The sequence below is a fragment of the Zalophus californianus genome, chromosome 4, assembly GCF_009762305.2.
Source record: "Zalophus californianus isolate mZalCal1 chromosome 4, mZalCal1.pri.v2, whole genome shotgun sequence".
Classification (NCBI taxonomy): domain Eukaryota; kingdom Metazoa; phylum Chordata; class Mammalia; order Carnivora; family Otariidae; genus Zalophus; species Zalophus californianus.
This window is the reverse complement of record NC_045598.1, coordinates 94,011,915-94,032,435: the sequence shown is the minus strand read 5'-3', so window position 1 is coordinate 94,032,435 and position 20,521 is coordinate 94,011,915. Positions and strand designations below refer to the sequence as shown.

Here is a 20,521-nt window from a genome sequence, read left to right as displayed (position 1 = left end):
ACACAAATAAGGACACAGATCCAAATGAATGAAAAAATGAAAATTTATCAGTATTGAAACTCCAAATACCTCTTTACGCATCTATAGGAACTTTTATTTCATGCTCTTAAAGGAATAAACAAAAGGTTCTAAATCTTTGAAAATCTTTAAACAGTCTAATTGTGGGGGCAAAGAGAAAAGGAAATTAGAAAGTCCCGAATTTACTAAATTTACAGTCACATTCAAGTTTCATGTTCTCCCTAGAAGTAGTTATTTTTCCCATTTGCCAGCTGAGATTCAAATATATATATATATTCAAATATATATATATTCAAATATATAACCTTTCTGATTCCAAAGCCTTACTTTTTTCATTGGAAACTCATGCCTACTCATCTTTTTCAGGTTATGTACTTCTTTCTCTAAGATTTCTATAAATACAGACTTGAAACTAGGTAGTTTATCATTTGGTAAATAAAAAGAAGTATGGAAGATGGTTGTGAAATATTGCCTGGACAGCTTTGAAACAAGGTCTGGCACACTGTCACCTAAAAGCAAGGAAGGGTAAGAATGTGGCCCGAGGTCACCTACACTTAAATTATGCACGATTTTAAGCTTGAGCTAAACACATTAGCTGGAATATAGTAAACTTCACCTTTCTTCCTCTAAGCTCCTGTTCTTCAAAGGAGACTCAGGATATAATTACACCAAAAACTTTAATCATTATTTTTATCAAGGATTTAATCACCTCATCTTCTTAGCACTACATAGAAGTCAAACATGGAAAACTTCCTAATATGCTTTATACTAGAACAGAGGTTCTCAAAATGTGGTCCAGAGCAGATGTTTAGGAAAAAACCTATTGTCCTCATAATAGCATGACATACTTGCTTTCTCTCATAAATGTACAGGGTTTTCCAAAGGGTATATAACATGCTACAGCTAGATACTAGACGCAGAAGCAGGTATGAGAACCCAAGTGCTTTCTCTAAGCGGTTGTTAGAGACTTGCAAAAATGAAAAACAATCTCCCATTTTTCACTTCCTTCTTCCTAAAGCAAGCTTTCATTATTTCTCTGAATCTCATCTCCTCAGTTCTCAGGGACATCTTACTCATTCATACCGACTTTTACACCTTCAGTTTTCCTGCTGGAGCCTCCTCTTCCTTCCTTACCTACTGTCCTTTCTGTGTTAAAATCTAAAACAGAGACCAGCCTGAAAATTCCCTGAGCAGATAAAACCAGTTTAGTCATGTAAACAAAGCTTAATTTAGTTTATTTAGCAAAGCTAAATTGACCTGGTGGTCATTTCTTGCTTATGCCTCTGGAAATCAAAAGCAAAACTTACAGTTTCCCAAGGTTGATTTGAGGTAACCACTAATCAATTCTCTATCGTTTAAAGAAAATTCTAACACTATAACCAGTCACTGAAGAATAAAGTCACTGCTTTCTCACTCTATAAGCTGCTTTATAACAATACACCCCTGAGCCTCATTCCTTGTTCTGGTTTTGAAGGTTCCCGGTTTGCAAACTGTCTTTTTGGTGTGTGCACAATAAACTAATTACTACTTCAATGATTCATTAATTTTACTTCTGTTATTTCTTGAACTTTTGACCCCTGTAACAATTATTCCCTTCCTCTCCTATGTCATCATTGTCCTTTCCACGGGATTACTGCCTCCAGCACACAAACCGTTTGCTCTACCCTCTCCCACCCAGAAATAAAAATTTCCCTTAACTCCACAACTCCTCCAGCTTCACCTCCCCTCTCTGTTCCCTCTCATAATCAAACTTCACCTGTCTACAATCATGGTTCTGTTTCTTCAGCACTCATTTACTCTTTAACCCACCCCAGCATGGTTATGGCACTATCACCTTACTGAAGCTTGCCTTTACCAAGTCCAGCTACCTCCATGTTTCTGTATCATCTCTTACCTCTCCTTTACTTGACTTCAAGTAAAGCGGCTTTCCTTACATTCAAGTATAAGATATACTCTTCTATGCTGGATTCTTCAATCCTACCTACTCTTTAAAGGTTGAGAGGTACTCAGAGCTCAGTCCTGAATTCTTCTTTCTCTAGTCTCTTCCTAGACAATCTCACTTATTCCTATGGATTTTCATTTTCAATTATTTTATTTATTTTTGAAAAGGTAATCCCATGGACATAGGACAAAATACAAAAGACAAAAAAGAGTATGCAGTGGTAACCAACTCTACCTATCACCTTTGTTCCCAATTATCCAATTCCACCCCCAAGTAACCAGTATGTTATCTGTAGTTTATTTAACCTTGCAGAGATAGTCTCTACATTTTATACTATCTTCCCCCTTAGCCTCCTTTTTTTTCTTATCAAATGATAGTCTACACTGTTTGGTACCTTTTTTCCCCCTAAATAATACATCTTAGATATCACTATATATCAGTATATACAGAGCTGTTACATTCTTTTTAATAGTTATATATTATTCTACTCAAAATGTATACTGAAAAACTTACTTTTAACCAGCCCCTACTGGTAGACATTTAGGTTGTTTCCAAACTCTTACCACTGTATGGAATGTTGCAATTGATATCCTTGACCATGTTATTTTGTATATATGAACTTATATGTGAAATTTCAAGAGACTTGCTGAATTGAAAGTTATATGCATTTATATTTATTTTTAAAGTTTTTTTTTTTTTTTAGTAATCTTTATACCCAATGTGGGACTCAACTCACGATCCCAAGATCAAGAGTCGCATGCTCTTCTGACTGAGCCAGCCAGGTACCCCGAATATATGCATCTAAAATGACAGATATTCTCATTCACCACAGAGGTACTAATTTACAGGTACTAATTTAAAAGTAACATAATTCTCATGAAATTAAATACCGCTGATATATTCATGGCGCCCCAAATCATATCACAAGTCTCTCAAGCTTATTATCTTGAGGATCCAATTACTTATTTGATGTATTTACTTTAACATCTCACATAACCAAATTTGACATGACTCTTCATTTTTACTCTCAGATCTACTCATTCTCCAGTGTTTCCCTTTTACTTAAATGATCCATCCATAAAATTAGTAGCTCAACAACTAGAAATTTGGGAATCATCCTCAACAGCTCCTTCTCTCCTAGTCCTCACATCACTCCAGCACCAAGTTATTTAATTCTCAAAACATCTACTTTTCTCTTCTTCGCTGGCACAGCCCCAGTATAAGGTTCCACAAACAATCAGGTTCAGCGTTAACTCCCAACTGGTCTCCCATGTCCACTCGGCTTCTCTTCTAAATTACTCCACACAGAACAAGGTATTCTGTTTAAAACATATATCCAATTCTGTCAACACCCCTCCCACCCCCCAAAAAAACACTTTCAATGGCTTCTCACTGTCATTAGGAGTAAGTTTCAAGTTGTTATATGGTCTTCAAGTCATGACGTGGTCCCTGCCTCTCACTTCATTCCTTCTACTTTCCTTCCAGTTCACTCCTGCCTTGGCAATTGTGACCTGTTCTCAGTTGTTCGAATGCTAATTGAGGTTCATTTGTCATAAGGGTCTCTCTTAACAGTCTGTACTTTTCTTTCAAAGTATCTCTCTCACAATTATAATGAGGTAGTTCTTCATTTAACTTTGTAATTATTGTATCTCCTTCACTATATGGTAAGCTCTGAGGGACTATGACTGTTTTTGTTCACTGCTGTAACCCTAGAGTTGACAGTGTAGAAGCTCAATAAATATTTACTAAATAAACAAAAACTAACTTCATTTCACTTAAGTCTGGGGTGGGAGCAGGGTAGGACTTATCCACTAGTATCTGAAATAATCAGTCCTCCTCACCTGGAATGTAAGTTCCTTAAAAAATGAGAACAATCTTATTCCTCTTTGAATCACAATCACAGAGTGCTAAGAACATGGTAGGCACCCAGTAACTATTTTGCTAAGTGAAAGAATGAATGAGCCACCATTGTACACACGGTACACGTGTGTGGTTACTGAATGAATCTCTGTCCCCTGTAGGCCAGACACTAAGCATATAAAAAATACTGCCACCTTTTCTCACTGATGACTAAATGTCTAAGGCAAGCAAATATCAATGTTCTTCTTGTACTATACTAATTAAGTTAGTTAGGTGGCTAACTTACCAGAGCGGACTTCCCCACGCCTCCTGAACCAAGGACCACTAGCTTGTACTCACGCATGATGTGGTCTGTTTAAATACTGACAATCTGGGGAAAAAAACAAAAACCTAAAGATTAATAAACATGCTAAGAATAGCCAAGAATGTGCAACTGTTACATGAAATATATGGTATTTTGTTTTTTGTTTGCTTTTTCCTTTAAGACTATTAAGAGGAAGACAGGCACACAGTAGATGTGTGCAGATTCTAAGCTAAGTTTATAGGACTACTGCCAGGCACTTTAATTCATTAAAGATCATCTTTGACTAGGCATCAATCACCATTAGAGCCTATTCATGTTACTTGTAAGTAACTGTTACTTGTAAGTGACTGACCAGAAAATAAGGTGATTAAAACTAGTAGTTGTCTTGTAACTACAATCACGAACCTAATTCTTTATAAAGCTATTGTTTAAACGACTAACACACTTTTTTGAAAAATTCACTCATTAGCATTAAAGTATATGCTATTTTATTTGCTTAAAATATCATGGTAATTATATACTATTTTGATCATTATTCTATCATAGCTGAACCATGTAAAATGTTACCTTGAAAATTATTAGGATACGAAAGGGATAGTATTAATGAAATTGTTAAAACTCTATACATAGGTATTAGCAATATACTCCATAAGGCCCAAATTGCTAGAAAGAATAAAAAAAAAAGAAATATAAACTTTATTTTTTTTTTTATCTCCAGTTATCTTAAGAGGTAAAAAGGCAGGAAAGAATTTCTAATGGCCATGATGGAATAAGTACGAATGGACTTTCTATCCCACAGTAAAAACCAAAGCCAGATAAAATACGTGAAACAACTGTTTTCAGACATGTGACAATAAGCAGTATAGGATTACGATCTCTGAGTGACGTGACAAAATGAAGTGAGGCCTACACCTGCCTTGGCTTTCTGCTTGGAGGCACTTTTCAGACTGTGGTACACAGAGGAAGAACTCAAGCAGAGACCAGAATGTGTATCAGAGAAGAGGGAGTTAAGCACAGAAAATTCCAGAAATCTGCACAGGCCTTCACTTGAGTCTCTGACCAAACATTAAGCAGAGCATGCAGGATGAAACTCCATGAGGTAAAGGCAAAGAATAAATAGGGATCTATAAGCTGAACAATTCCAGGGTGCTGAGAAATATTGGGAGTTTTGGTCAGGAAAGTTCCCCTTGTTGAAAAACAGGCAATTCACTTGAAATGCCAGAAGATTCATTGACTTCTTGAGAAGATATGCAAGACAGAAGAAAAAGGAGTATCTTTAAAATGCTTCAAGAAGGGCGCCTGGGTGGCTCAGATGGTTAAGTGTCTGCCTTCGGCTCAGGTCATGGTCCCAGGGTCCTGGGATCGAGTCCTGCATTGGGCTCCCTGCTCCTTGGGAGCCTGCTTCTCTCTCTGCCTCTCTGTCTCTCTCTCTGTCTCTCACGAATAAAAAAAAAAAAAAAAAGTTTTAAAAAAATAAAATAAAAATAAAATGCTTCAAGAAGGGGTGCCTGGGTAGCTCAGTCGGTTAAGCATCAGACTCCTGGTTTCTGCTCAGGTCATGATCTCAGGGTCCTAAGATCGAGCCCTGTGTCAGGCTCTGTGCTCAGTGTGGAGTCTGCTTCTCCCTTTCCCTCTGCTCACCCCCGCCCCCTGTGCTCTCTCTCAAATAAATGAAATCTTTAAAAAAATAAAATAAAATGCTTAAAGAAAAAAATGGCTAATCTAGAATGCTAAATACAATGAATCTATCCTTCCAAAATGAAAGTGAAATAGTTTTTTTTTTTTTCAGGAAGGAAGGAAGGAAGGAAAAGGAAATGAAAGGAAACAAAAGAAGGAAAGAGGGAAGGAAGAAGGAAAAGCTGGGGAAAAAAATTTTACCAGTACCATTTAAAAAAAAGCAAAGGAAGTTCTTTGGGTAGAAGAAAACGGTAACAGACAGAAATTTGGATCTATATAAAGGAATGAAGATTACAAAAGGAATAAAAAGTACCAAAAATGGTGAATGAGAGTAAATCTACAAGACCTTTTTGACCACTTAAAGCAAAACTAAATAACAATGTACTACAAGGTTTTACAACACACACAGAAGTAATAGTACAATAATACCACAATAATAGCACAAAAAAAGGAAGGGGACTGGAAGTATATTGTTCAAGGTTCTTACAGTGTATTTGTAGTAGTATAGTATTATTTGAAGATAAACTGTCGTATGTTAAAGATACATACTGTAAAACCCAGAGCAGCCAATGAAAACAAACTGATTCATCCAAAAAACAGAAAAAATACAAAAAAGCAAAAAAGAACAAAGAAAAGATGTGAAAAATATAAAGCAAACAGCAGGAGAGCAGAATTAAAAGGCAACCACACCATTACATTAAATGTAAATCATCTATTCCAATATTCCAAAATTCCAATTCAAAGTCAAGATAAGAAAGCAAGACCTAACCATGTTGTCTTCAAGAAACAAACTTTAAAGATACAAGGAAAGTTAAAAGTAGTATTTGTTGGTGACAAAGCAACAGTTGCTGCTAATATCACTACTGTGGTTTGTTGCCTGCACTCAAAATAGAAACAAATACTAGAGGTTAAGGAAAAATAAAGATTTTTTTTTTTCTATACAAGTGTTGGGGACCCTAGATTATGAATCCCTACCTCCTCCAAGAAGTTAACATTTTGGTTACTCTAATCAAACTCAAACTTTTTGGTTTCACATCTTCTTTATACACTTTTATATTCTTAAGAGTTTACATTTACATGGATTCTCAGGAATGGATGTTGGATTTTTTCCAAATACTTTTTCTGCATCTATTGGTATTATGCAGTTTTTCTTTTTCTTCCCACTAATATGTCTGCTCTTTCCACTTCTATTCAACATTGTTCTAAGCTAGATATAGTAGGGTCTAGCCTATGCAAAAGAAAGAAGTAAAATTGTCTTTATTCACAGATAACATGATCCCATATGTACATAATGCACAAAAAGAGCTACCAGACTTACAGGTGAATTTAGCAAGATTTCAGGATAAGAGATTGATACAAAAAAAATAGTAACTATTATATTTGTATATATTCTCAAAGAACTGAAAAATGTCATTTAAAAAATACCATTTACCATAGTATCTAATAAGAAATAAAATACTTAAAAGATGAATTTAACAGAATATGTGCAAGGCTTATATATTGAAACTACAAAACATGGCTCGGAGAAATTTAGGACATAGTAATTAGAGAGATGTGCCATATTTTATTAAGATATGTCCATATTATTGTTAAGATGTCAATTCTCTCCAAGCTGGGTCTACAGATTGAATGCAATCCCAGTCAGCGGGTTTCTTTTTTGTTAAAATTGACAAGATAACTTTAACATTTTTTTTTGAAAATGCAAGTAACTTAGTATAGTTAGCAGTTCTGAAAAAGAAAAAAAAGTGTTACACTAACCTGATTTTAAGACATAATATAAAACTACAGTAATAAAGACATTGTTACTGTCATAAAGACAAACAGATCAGTGGCACCAAATTAAATCCAGAAATAAAACCACATATATATTTTCAGTTCATTTTTGATCGAGGGACTGTCATACCCATCCTTCAAGATAACCCCCCAAGGATCCTGGCCTCCTGGTATTCATAACCTGTACTGTTCACTCTCAGTTTTCATATCCTTGTATAGTTTCTTCCTAAGATTGGTTGTGTGACCAATAGAATAAGTGACCATATGTGACCTCCTTTAAAAGGCACTGCAGCTTATACCCTGGTCTCTGGGATCATTCTCTCTAAGAGAAGCCACTCACCATGTCATGAGGACATTTAATCAGCAGCCCTTCAGAGAGGCCCAACTGGAGAGGAACTGAGGACTCCTACCAACAGCACACTTTACCAAACATGTGAGTGAGCCCCCTTCAGAAGTGTATCTTGCAGTTTTAGTCAAGCCTTAATTTAGAGGATTGCAATCTTATGAGACCATGAGCCAGAACCTTACAGTCAAGCCATTCCCAACCCCTGATCCACAGATACTGACAATAAATGATTAATGTTGCTTTAAGCCCAGTAAGATTTGTGTTAATCTGTTACATAGGAATAGATTGTTTAAGATAGGGGCAAAAGTAATTCAGTATGTAAAAGACAGTCTTTTGAACAAGTCAAGCTGGAAAAAAATAAATTTCAACTCTTACCTTTTTCATAATAGCCAAAATCTAGAAACAACCCAAGTATCCATCAAGAAGTGAATGGATAAATTGTGGTATGTCCAATCAATGGAATACTACTCAGTAATAAAAAAGAACAAACTACTGACAGATTCAACAAGATGGATAAATCTCAAAAAACACTCAGCAAAATACAGAAAAGAGTGACTACTTTATGATTCCACTCATATAATTCTAGAAAAGACAAAACCAAGTTATAGTGCCAGAAATTTACTTGAGGCCAGTGGTGGGGCAGGGGTGATGACTATAAAGGAGCATAAAGGAATTTTTCTGGGTGACGGAAATGATCTGTACTTTGACAATGGTGGTGGTTACATAGGTATTTCCATTTATCAAATCTTACTGAATTGTACATTTTTTAAAAAAGATTTGAGAGAGAGCGTGCACAAGCAGGGGAGGGGGGCAGGGGGCCGGCAGCTGGGGCAGAGGAAGAGGGTGAGATCATGACCTGAGCTGGAGGCAGATGCTTAACTGACCAAGTCTCCGAGGTGCCCCCTTTTTGAATTGCATATTTAAAATAAGTACATTTTAGGAACCCTCATGCACTGTCTATGGGAATGCAGACTGGTGCAGCCACTTTAGAAAACGGTATGGAGGTTCTTCAAAAAATTAAAAACAGAATTACCATATGATTCAGTAATTCCATTACTGGGTATTTACCCAAAGAATATGAAAACACTAATCCGAAAAGATATGTGTACCCTTATGTTTATTGCAGCATTATTTACAAATAGCCAAATTATGGAAGCAATCAAAGTGTCCATCAATAGGTGAATGGATAAAGAAGATGTGGTATATATAGACAATGGAATATTAGTCATAAAAAAGAATGAAATCTTGCCATTTCCAACAACATGAATGGATCTACAGAGTATAATGCTAAGTGAAATAAGTCAGAGTAAGAGAAATACCATATGATTTCACTCATATGTGGAATTTAAGAAACAAAATAAATGAACAAAGGAAAAAAGACAAACAAACCAGACTCTTAAATATAGACAACTGATGTTTCCAGAGGGGAGGTGGGTGGGAGGACGGGGGAAATAGGGAAAGGAGATTAAGAGTACACTTATCACAATAAGCACTGTAATGTACAGAATTGTTGAATCACTGTATTATACACCTGAAACTAATATAGCACTGTATGTTATACTGGAATTAAAATTTAAAAATAAATAAAATTTTAAAAATTTAAAAGGAAAAAAAACAGGGACATTTTATTACATGTAAACTGTAGCTCAATAGAATTAATTTAAGAAAATCCAATGGGGAAAAAGGGAAATTTCTCAGAATACGTTACATATATAGTTTTATAAACTGAATGTGTCGCCCCCCAATATGATATTAAGAGGTGGGGCCTTTGGGAAGTAATTAGGATTAGAAGAAGATTAGATGACTGGATTAGTGCCCTTAATAAGAGTCCCAAGAGCTTGCTTCTCTCACTCTCCACCAAGTGAAGAAACAGACAGCCACCTGTAAGTCAGGAAGCAGGTCCTCCTCAAACACCTGATTTTCCAGTGCTTAATCTTGGACTTCCCAGCCTCTAGAACTATGAGAAATAAATTTGTTGTTGAAGCCACCTAGTCTATGCTAATTTGTTCCAGCAGCCCTTACTAAGAAACATAGTAAGGATAAATTATAGTAGACTATGCAACAGACATGGCAGCAGGTTATGATTGCTGTTCTGAATCAAAAAACATTTACAAAGTATCTCCCAGGTACCAGTTCTGTATTAGGTGCAAGGGACACAAAAATGAAAAGTATGTTTCCCATCCTCAAAGAGCTCACGGAGGAGGAAAAAATAAGTAACTACAATATGATGTGAACACATTTGTGTGTGTGTGTGTGTTTCTCTGCTTTTACAGAACAGAGATTAAAAGGTTGGGGAAGGATGGAGAAACAGAGGAGAGAGCAGTTAGTTTTTCAACGGAGGTTACATAACAACTAAATGAAAAACTGAATAGGAATGTTCCAGGTAAGTAGGGAAGGGCATTCTAAGGAGAGGAAACAGCTTGAGCAAATACTCTAAATCACTGAATACACAAGATCCAGGGAATACCCCACAGCTGGGTGTGGCCAGAACAGAACTTGTTTAAAAGCAAGGTATGGAGGGGCGCCTGGGTGGCTCAGTCGTTGGGCGTCTGCCTTCAGCTCAGGTCATGATCCCAGGGTCCTGGGATCGAGCCCCACATCGGGCTCCCTGCTCAGCGGGAAGCCTGCTTCTCTCTCTCCCATTCCCCCTGCTTGCGTTCCCTCTCTCGCTGTGTCTTTCTCGGTCAAATAAATAAATAAAACCTTTAAAAAAAAAAAAAAAGCAAGGTATGGAAAATGGAGCAGGGTACGGAGACTGGGTTATGCTTGCAAAGGCACTTATGTAAAAGAGTCTACAATTTATCTAGTAAGCAATGGGGAGAAAAGTTTTTTTTTTTTTTTAAAGTAATACAGTCAGATATATATTCCAGAAAGACAACTGCTAACAGTATATAAAATGGACTGAAGGAGACACCAGAGGCAGGGAGAATAGTCAGGAAGCTATTGAAATAGCTCGGGTGGAAAATGACACAGGCCTGCATAGTGGCACCAGGGCTGATGAGGGGACAGTGGTTTTCTGAAGGTAAAACCGACAGGCCTCCATAGCTAGTTATAGGTTATTATTTATGGGAATGTAGAGGAATCAAGGATAACTCCTAAATATCTACTTTGGGCAAATTAGGTGGCCAAAAGGAGGTTTAAAAAGAAAGTTAATATTCCTGCCCAAAATTAAGTTTGAAATTCCTATGGGGAAAAGTAGGTAATATGTGGTATTTAAAACTCTTAAGTCTGGAAGCTCCGTAGAAACCAAAGGGCTAGAGGGTACAGACTTAGGAGTTGTTGTAAGCAATGTTAGTAGTTAAAACCACAGCAGATGAGATCAACCAAGGAGAATTTATTCGGTGAAAATAGAAGAAAGCTAAGAATTAAGCCCTGAAAAAAAGGCCACATTTTACAATGTAGATGTACAGGAAACCAGACGAAAACATGAGCTGGAAGAGGTTTGTGCCGGACACTGAGCATCCTATACCTCTATCTGTATCAGGTGGTTCTCTTATTTCTGTGAAAACGAAATTAAAACAAACACCTTGATTATTAAACACAAGAGCATATATATATCCAGGCAGATCTACAATTTTCTATAACCCTCCTCAGGTCCCTGGTGATTCTTAGCTGGGAACCACTGTCATTTTAACAAGATGTAAATACATCATCTCTCTAATCCGAAAATGTGTTATCTTTCAAGAGGGAATCCTAATATAGCAAGGCTCATTTATATTTCTCAAATTGCCTCCTAGGGCAACAGAATTTGGGAAAAGCACTCAGACATGGCCAAATTATTTTGGGTATTCTGCAACAACAAAATATTTGGCCCCTGTTCCTCAAATCAAGTAGTAAGATATTCAAATCCCAAAGTTACTTTTCATATATACTATATGTACAGAAAATTATTTTCTTTACACCTAACAAATACCATGGGTCATGAATGTATACACATACACACACATGCAAATACAAAAATAATATAGTTCAGATAAGAAAACACACACAAATACCCAATAAGGAATAATGTGGATTAATATTTTCTTTTGAAAGGGGTTAGTTCTAACTCGTTACTGCCAAGTTAGAAAACCACTATGTTCTTCCAAGCAAATCCCATGCCTTTTTATGGAAATCTCTTGTGCCCTGCACTCCCAACACAGCACCAGAAAATTTCTCACTCTGGTTAAGATTCTCTGACAAATAAGGAGGACAAGAATAAACATTACACTATGTTTAAATTTTAAGTCAATCTTGAGTTCCTAACATTATAGTCTAAGCTATAATACAATTTTTTCATTCTTCCTTCAGTAAAACTTTAAATTTCACAAAATAACATGACTGTCTTTGTAACACAAATCAATCCCAATTTTGTTTCAGTTTTTAAATAGGTAAGCTAATTAATTACAAGATGAAATAGTTTCTCCTACACAAATGAACCTACAAAACAAAGTTCATTTAAGGAAATTTGGTTGTGATGAGAAATTTCAGAGAAAAAATGTTTTACATTAAGAAACACTGAAGGTAGTTTTTTAACAAGCAGTTATATTGTTGATTATATTTACAGAAGCCATGAATATTTTATTTTATTTTATTTTAAAGATTTATTTACACATTTTAGAGAGGGGGGAGAGGCAGAGGGAAAGGGGAAGCAGACTCCCTGCTGAGCCTGGAGCCCAACGGAGCTCTATCTCATGACCCCAAGATCACAACCTGAGCTGAAACCAAAAGTCAGAAGCTCAACCAACTAAGCCATCCAGGCGCCCCAGAAGCCATGAATATTTTAAAACTGACAACTGACTACACATGCTGGGGGTGATGGTTAAGTAAATATGGAAATCATGGTAAGATTTAATCTCCTAAAATAAAGAACAATGTTCTTCACATTACATCATAATGGAAATTCAACTTTTTTGGTAACATGAAATCACATTATTATCTCATTGCAAGAATCTCTTCCTTGATACTTTCTCTTCTTGTTCTTCTCAAGATTAGCACTTTGGGGGTAGGATATATATAAAGTGATCAGACATCACGTATTTGTAAATGAAGTATATAAATTAGTCTTCACAGTCTAAAACCAGGCACATTCAGCCCAACAACATTCCTACCCCTTCCCATAATGAAAGGAGATAAGCTCTTATAAATAGAAGAGGCCAACAGGGATTCTCAAGAAGAGGAGACAATCACAGATTCGAGGAAAACAATTTGACAGAGGCAATGAATTCAACAAAGAGAAGAACAAAAACCAAAGAAAACAGTTAAGAGGACCTAAAAAGCACTGTAAAATAAATATCCCTAAAGAAACTCAGAAAGTTATCAAGTCTATGCAAAAGTTACACCAGAGATTTAGGAAATAAAATATATGACCATCAGAAAAGAACTCAGTAGATGAGCTGAAGTGAAAAATGGATATAGCTGAAAAGCAAGTCAGTGAAGCAATATACTGAACCTACCCAAAGAGTGCAGAACAAAAGGATAGAGAGATGGAATATATGCGAGAAAGAGGTAAGAAGGCTAAATCTCAAAGTTCCACCAGCTCTCTGACAGGACGTCTAGAAACAGAAGAATTGAAGAAATAATAGAAAGACACTTCCCGAGCTAAACTAAGAAAATTAGGCATCTTCAGATTTAAAGTGCTCAATGAATGCCAAACATAATAAATAACAACAAGATATTCACAACTGAACATACAGGAGTTGAAATTTCAAACCACTAAAAGTGAAGACAAAATCCCAAAAAGCTTCTAGAGAGGAAAAATATATTCCCCTCCCTCTGAATATGGGCAGGTTTATTTTTTAAATTTTAAATTCAATTAATTAACATATACTGTATTATTAGTTTCAGAGGAAGAGTTCAGTGATTCATCAGTTGCATATAACACCCAGTGCTCATGACATCAGGGGCAGGTTTATTAAATAAAATACAGCAGAAGTGATACTGTCTGACTTCTGATGCTAGAAAGGGTGGCCAGAGCCTCCTCCTGGATCTCTCTTTTGGGAGCCATGCCATCGGGCCCAGAGCTGTCAGGATGCCCTGAAGCCACCACTTTAGAGACCGTCGGGACAGAGAGAGTTGCGTGAGGAGCCCTCAAAGTTTCAGTACCCACAGATCTGTGAATAAAGAAGATTTTAAGATGATCCCAGACAGCCACCATCTTGACTGCAACACCTTGAAAAACCTTAGGCCAGATCCACCCAGCTGAACCACTCCCTATTTCCATACTCTAAAAAACTAATGGGTGAGAATACATGGTTACTGCTTTAAGCCACTACAGTTTGGAATGGTTTAATAACTAAATATAGCAGGAAGAAAAGAAAATATAAAGGAACAAAGAACAGACGGACAAACTGAAATGGAAAGATGTCAAACAATGCAAATACATCAGTAATTACATTAATAAATATTCAATAGGAAAGAAAATTAAAACACAAGGCAAAATACATAGTGTAAAAGTTGACACAACTAAAGGGAAAACTAGAGAAATACACAGCCATGATTAGATTTTAACATGATTCTCAGGAACTGACAGAAGAGGAAGATAAAATCAGTAACAAAGATTTGACCAAATAATGAATCAACTTAACCCAATAGTCATATATACATATATATTATATATATATATATATATATATAGAACACCATACCTAACAACTGCAAATGACACATTTTTTTTCAAGTGTACATGGATCATTTATTATTTTTTAATTTTTTAAGAAGATTTATTTTTTTTAGAGAGAGATAGAGAGTGCACACATGTGAGCAGCAGGAGGGGCAGAAGGAGAGGGAGAGAATCCTCAAGCAGACTCCCTGCTGAGCTAGAAGCAGGGCTCAATCCCAAGACCCTGAGATCATGATCTGAGCTGAAACCAAGAGTCAGATGCTTAACCAACTGAGCCACCCAGGCTCCCCATACTTTTTATTTTTAATTTTCCTAAGATTTTATTTTTAAGTAATCTCCACACCCAATGTGTGGCTTGAATTTATAACCCTGAGATCAAGAGTCACACATTCTACAGTCTGAGCCAGCCAGGTGTGCCTGGATCACTTACTAGTAAGGACATGCTGGGCTCAACTAATTTCAAAGAACTGAAATCACAGAGTATTCTAACCATAATGCAATCAAACTAGAAATCAATACAACAAAAATATAACTACATAATCACAGAATGTCTGTAAGCTAAACAACACAGTTCTAAATAATACATTGGTCAAAGAAGAAATCAAAATGGAAAGTAAGCAATTAGAACTAAATGACAATAAAAAATACATATTAAAACTTACAGGTATGGGTATGCCAACAAAAAAAGGAAAACGATTCAAGAAACAAAAAGGCATTAAGAATAAGAAATCATGGCAAGCAGAGCAGTCAAAATTATGGCTAGTCAAGATTATTGCTGTAAAATATGTACAAAAACTTGGAAATAAAACTCCATGATTATCTCCACACTGGTTAGAGAGGAGTTAGGAAGGAAAGTTAAGGCATGTTGAAGTTTTTCTCTTGCTTGGGGAAAAAAAAATAAGATACTGAATCTCTCTATATATTGAAAAAATATAAATTTAGACAGATGAAAAATACTAGATTATATATAATTTAAAAATCACTAAAGGAAAAATGGGCAAGAAAACCTGACCAATTCAACCAAAAGTTAGAAAATGAAAAATAAACAACAGGAAAGAAAGGTAAACAAAAGATAACAGGAATAAGACAAAAGAGATCAGTAGTCCTGATACAATAAAAAGAAGTCCTCCTAAATCCTAAGTTTACAAACCACAAATGATAAAACCTTATTTTATGAAGTCTAGGATGACAAATATAAGACCTGTTAAACAATACATTTAACTTCCATGTAGCAAATCTTATGACATGTTGTATGAATAGCTGGTTTTGTCTTTTCTTGTTTTACATACTGAAGTCAGTATTCAACAACAGCATGCCTGAATTATAGTAGGTGTTTCTTTTCTGGAAATTCAGTCTAAAAATATCTCTAGATATGGTCATCTAAGCCCTTTGAACTCTACCTTCATAAAATAGTCCATTCCATTTCTGGGTAACCTAATTGTTATAATGTTCTTTACACCGTTCACCATTCTATTTCCTTGTAGTGGCCATTTACTGGGTCTGTCCTCTGATGCTAAACAGAATAAAGAGAATTCCTCTTCATAAGTCCATATCCCTCAAATATTTGAAGACAGTTATTTTCCCCCATCTCTAATATCCTCTTTTTCAAATAGCAATCCTATTTCCTTTTTCAAATGGTAAAGTTTCAAATTCTATAGTCATTCTCGTCTTCTCTGCAAAAGTTTTAGTTCTTACTCTCTCTTAAAAGTATTATGTGCTAATTAGTACTATTAGCAGGCATTACTAAAAAGCTTAAAATAAAAAAAAAGCAGTCACTGTATCCCCTTTAACTTACAACAGCTACTTCAAACTTCTAGCTTCTTTGAATGTTCTCCTCCATATTTCTTTTCTTTAAAAAAAGATTTTTTTTTTTTTTTTTTTTAGAGAAAGAGAGAGCACATGATGGTGGGGGGAGTGTGCAGCAGAGGGAGAGAATCTCAAGCAGACTCCTCATTGAGAGAGGAGCCCACCATGGGGGCTCAACCTCAGGACCCATGAGATCATGACCTGAGCCAAAATCATGAGTCAGAGGCTTAACCAACTGAGCCACCCAGGCACCCCAGTAACACGTTTTAAAAAAACAATTTTAAGAATACAAGGTTTCTACAGTTTCTTGTATTCTTGCATTTCCTACTGAATGACACTTCCTCACTTTTTTATATATTAAAAAGGAACACAAATTCTGTTTTAAAAGAAACTCATCCGTCAATTATGCCCAAGTAAATCTTTACCAAAATCTTAATACTGTATGACTTAAGTAAAGTTTGACTGAGACAATCATCCCATTCACTGCACCCTTGAAATTCTCCAAAAATTCAAGTGAAGGATTAAAATATTTAATCCAACCCTCTTATTCAGGAAAGCAAATTTGACAAGTGGTCTTGAAAAGCTTAATATACTATTATGACAACACATGCAATAAACTACCATTGAAATTATTCCTTAAACAAAAAGTTACTTAGGTATACTTTTTTTATAATAATCCTATAGCATCTGTGGTTGTAGCTCCTCTTTCATTCTTAATCCTCTGGGTTTTTTTGACTGATCTTACCAGGTCTGTCGTTTTCTAGGAATCAACTTTGGCTTTGTTCATCCTTTACTATAAGCTTGCTTTTTATTTCTTTAATATCTGATTTTATGTCTATTTCTTCATCCCCTTTTTTATTCTGTTCTTTTTCTAATTTAGTTTGGATGCCTGGCTCTTTAATTTTCAGCCTTTCTTCTTTTCTAATTAATATCTCAAACCCTCCATCAGGGATCACATCTTAGAGTATGTCTTTTTGAAGTTGTCTTAGAGATGTTCTATTGGTAGTAAAATCTCTCAATTTTTATTTATCTGAAAACTTTGTATTACCTATACTCTTAAAGAAATTTTTGCCTTAAGGGTTATTTACTTGCAGCCCACTGTAGTTATTATCCTCATGTCTTTTGGTTTCAATTTTCCTTTCAATAAATTGCAGATCTTTTAAAAATAATCTATCTTCTCCCTCTGGCTATTTTTAAGATCGCTCATTGTATGCAAATTATATTTTTATTTATCCTTTATTTGACTTCTTAAATTTGGGTCTTTTTGTAGTTTTAGAAATTCTCAATCATAATCTCTTCAAATATTCTACTTCATTTTTCTTCATATCTGGATTGTGCTTAGATTTGTTAGATTTTCTCATGCTCTTCTTCTAGTAGTTAGGACACTGACTAGGCTACTGTAGTAAGAGACCCTAGGAGGGCTTAAACAAAATTCAAATTTCTTCCCTCTCTCATATGACAGTCAGAGTGGATACAGTCCAGGGGGCAGCTTAGCAGTCAGAGAGCTAAGTTCTTGTATCTTGTTGCTCTGTTGTCCTTGGAGTACTGCCCTCTTCCACAACCTAAAAATAGTTCACTACCATGTACACATTCCAGTCCACAGGAAGGAAAAGGCATATCTCTTTCCTTTGATAGGCATAACCTATAAGATTAAAACCTACGCACACATAACTTCCACTTCCATCTCAACTGCCCAAACCCTGTCATGTAGTCAAACTTCACTATCAGAAAGGCAGCAAAGGGGAAACTGTAGCGGGACAGCAAAGCATCCAACTAATACATCCATTACTTAGAGAGAGACAGGAATTAAAGAAAACTAGAAATTTCTACTTTTCTTTTCTTCTCTTACATGTCCTATCCCTGCCTCTTTATTTTAGTTAATTTACTTTTCAGATCATCTTCCACTTCACCAATTCTCTAGACTAATCTGTTGTTAAAGTGATCCATGAAGCTTAAGCTTATATTCTTTTTAATTTATATTATTTCTAGAAATCCCCCCTCCCTTTGTCTACTGCTAATTTTTTGTGATCTCATTCTCATAAGCAATACAGGGAAATGTTTAAAGCCTGAACTTAGCATCCATATTGCCTGGCTAGAATTCTGCTCTACCACCTACTAACTTGACTACATTTTTCCTCCTAAACATTGGATACTGGAAATGCCTCTCATTAAGAAAGGGAGAATATCAGAGTACTCAAAAATATGCCATTCTGTTTGTCTTTGGGTACTGATATGCACTGTGCAATCCAGGAGTTATCAAAAAAAAAAAAAAAGGTGAATGCCTCTCTTGTTTTAACAACAGCATAAACATCAAAAGATGCATCAAAGGGAACCTCTTTTTACATGTATCACCACATACTTAGTAAAATGAATATTCTTCAGCAACTGTTATCATCACAGGCAAATAACACATTTGTAAACCATGAAAAAATGTTACAGGCAGTGACTAATATTTTCTAGGTTGACAAAAATTTTTTTCCTTAAAAGATAAGGCTTACCAAATTAGGTTTACTAATTTATGCTAAGTATTGCTAATTATATCAATTCTGAAATATTGATACATTTGCACAAATAGAGGTATTTAACATTATTCCCTTAATGGCACTGACACATAAACTATATAATCATAATTTAAAAATGTAAGACTAATATGAAAGCAAGCCACAGCTAATGAAAAAGTATGAATTTAGAATTAGTAAAGCAAAACAGCAGAACTGTCATTAAATTTGTGATATCTTTATCCTTTAAAGACCATTTCACTTCTTATGATCAGCTGAAATATTGTGACCTTTCCTAGAAGAGAAAACAAAATGATGTGACCAACAGCAACTAAACTTCATATAGCATTTTATTATTTGCAAAGCTCTTTCCTTTTATTGTTCAGTTCATCAAAATCAAAACTGTACATCATTATCCTAATTATGAAAATGAAGAAACCACACAAGGTTTAACCTGGGTTAAATGACTCAGGCACAAAATAACTAAGAGGCTGTTTTTATTTTATTTTATTTTTTAAAGATTTTATTTATTTATTTCAGAGAGAGAGAGAATGAGAGAAAGCACGAGAGGGAAGATTAAGAGGATGTTTTTAAATGCCATTCTCTTTTCAATGTATCATGCTCTGTTATAAAACAACACAACAATAACAATAGCATACATTTACTGAGAGCTTATCACATGCCATGCACTGTTGTAAGAAATCCTCACAAAAAGCTTATGAAGTAGGAACTAGTACTTTGCCCAAACCACACATCTAGGAAGAGCTGCCATGATTCAACCTTAGGCAGCCTGGTTCCAGAGTTCACATTCTTTAACCAACATGCTAACTTCCTTCTATACTCATATATGTACATGGAAACTTGTAAATGCACAGACTACCTTTGGAAGGAAACTGAGGAATGAGGGGACATGGAAAAAAGGGAGATTTTTCATTGTATGCCTTGCATATATTTCTTGAAGGTGAGGCAGAGGAAGGGGGTAGAGATAGAAGCAGTATTGTAGACATGGAATTCCATTTAAAAAGGCAGACTCAAGAAAATGAGTCTAACAGAAAAAAACTATTTAGAAAGTAGACTAGGTGGTTTGAGTATTTTCAGTGAAAGGCAGTGGGAAAGGAATGAATACAGACGTTAACAGTACGCTAGCAAGCTACCAAAGGCCCTGTTTGATATTCTAAGAACCTGAACCTTTCCTAACAGTGGGGGAAAGCCACCTAAGGCTTTTGAGCAGATAATTTGAGTTAAGAAAAAAAAAAAGCTCTATGAGAATTGTGTAGGTTGGAACAAAGGAATGAGAAGCTGGAGCAGGGAAATCAGTTAGGAAAGCAAGGAATGGGGCTGGGATTTGAGATAGAAGGAGGGTTAATCTTAAAGTAAAGGACATAGTTCAGCAACGTTGCTGTGAACAAGATAATGCTTATATAGCCCTTAGTATAATGCCTGGCAAATATTATCCACTAAAAAATAACTACCATCACTGCTTTACTACTGTAACTAGAGTGTTACTGGTATTTTGACAAGAATTGTGAAAAGGTAATATAAGCCAAGAGTGGACCGCACTGTCAGATTAGGAATCCCAAATCAGGAGGCAGATTAACAAAATTTATTGATTCTGAACCTTACTGAATCGAAGGGCCCACAGCTCTTTGAAAACCATAAACACATAGGGGGAAGTAGGGCCCAGGGAACCCAAATT

The 20,521-nt window shown here is 35.6% G+C and overlaps 1 protein-coding gene across 7 annotated transcripts in view; it reads right to left on the bottom strand.

The window, feature by feature from the left end:
- The window catches only part of RAP1A (RAP1A, member of RAS oncogene family), a 74,659-nt gene that overhangs the window by 16,114 nt on the left and 38,024 nt on the right, over positions 1 to 20,521 (bottom strand). For 4 of the 7 annotated variants that reach the window (XM_027604477.1, XM_027604507.1, XM_027604499.1 and 1 more), the window contains one exon: positions 4,107 to 4,190. In XM_027604477.1, coding sequence (XP_027460278.1) covers positions 4,107 to 4,163 — 57 coding nt within the window. In that variant the 5' untranslated portion in view covers positions 4,164 to 4,190. Of the gene's footprint in view, positions 1 to 4,106; positions 4,210 to 20,521 lie in introns of those variants that run through there. The other 3 variants (XM_027604517.2, XM_027604493.1, XM_027604488.1) reach the window with 2 other exon arrangements.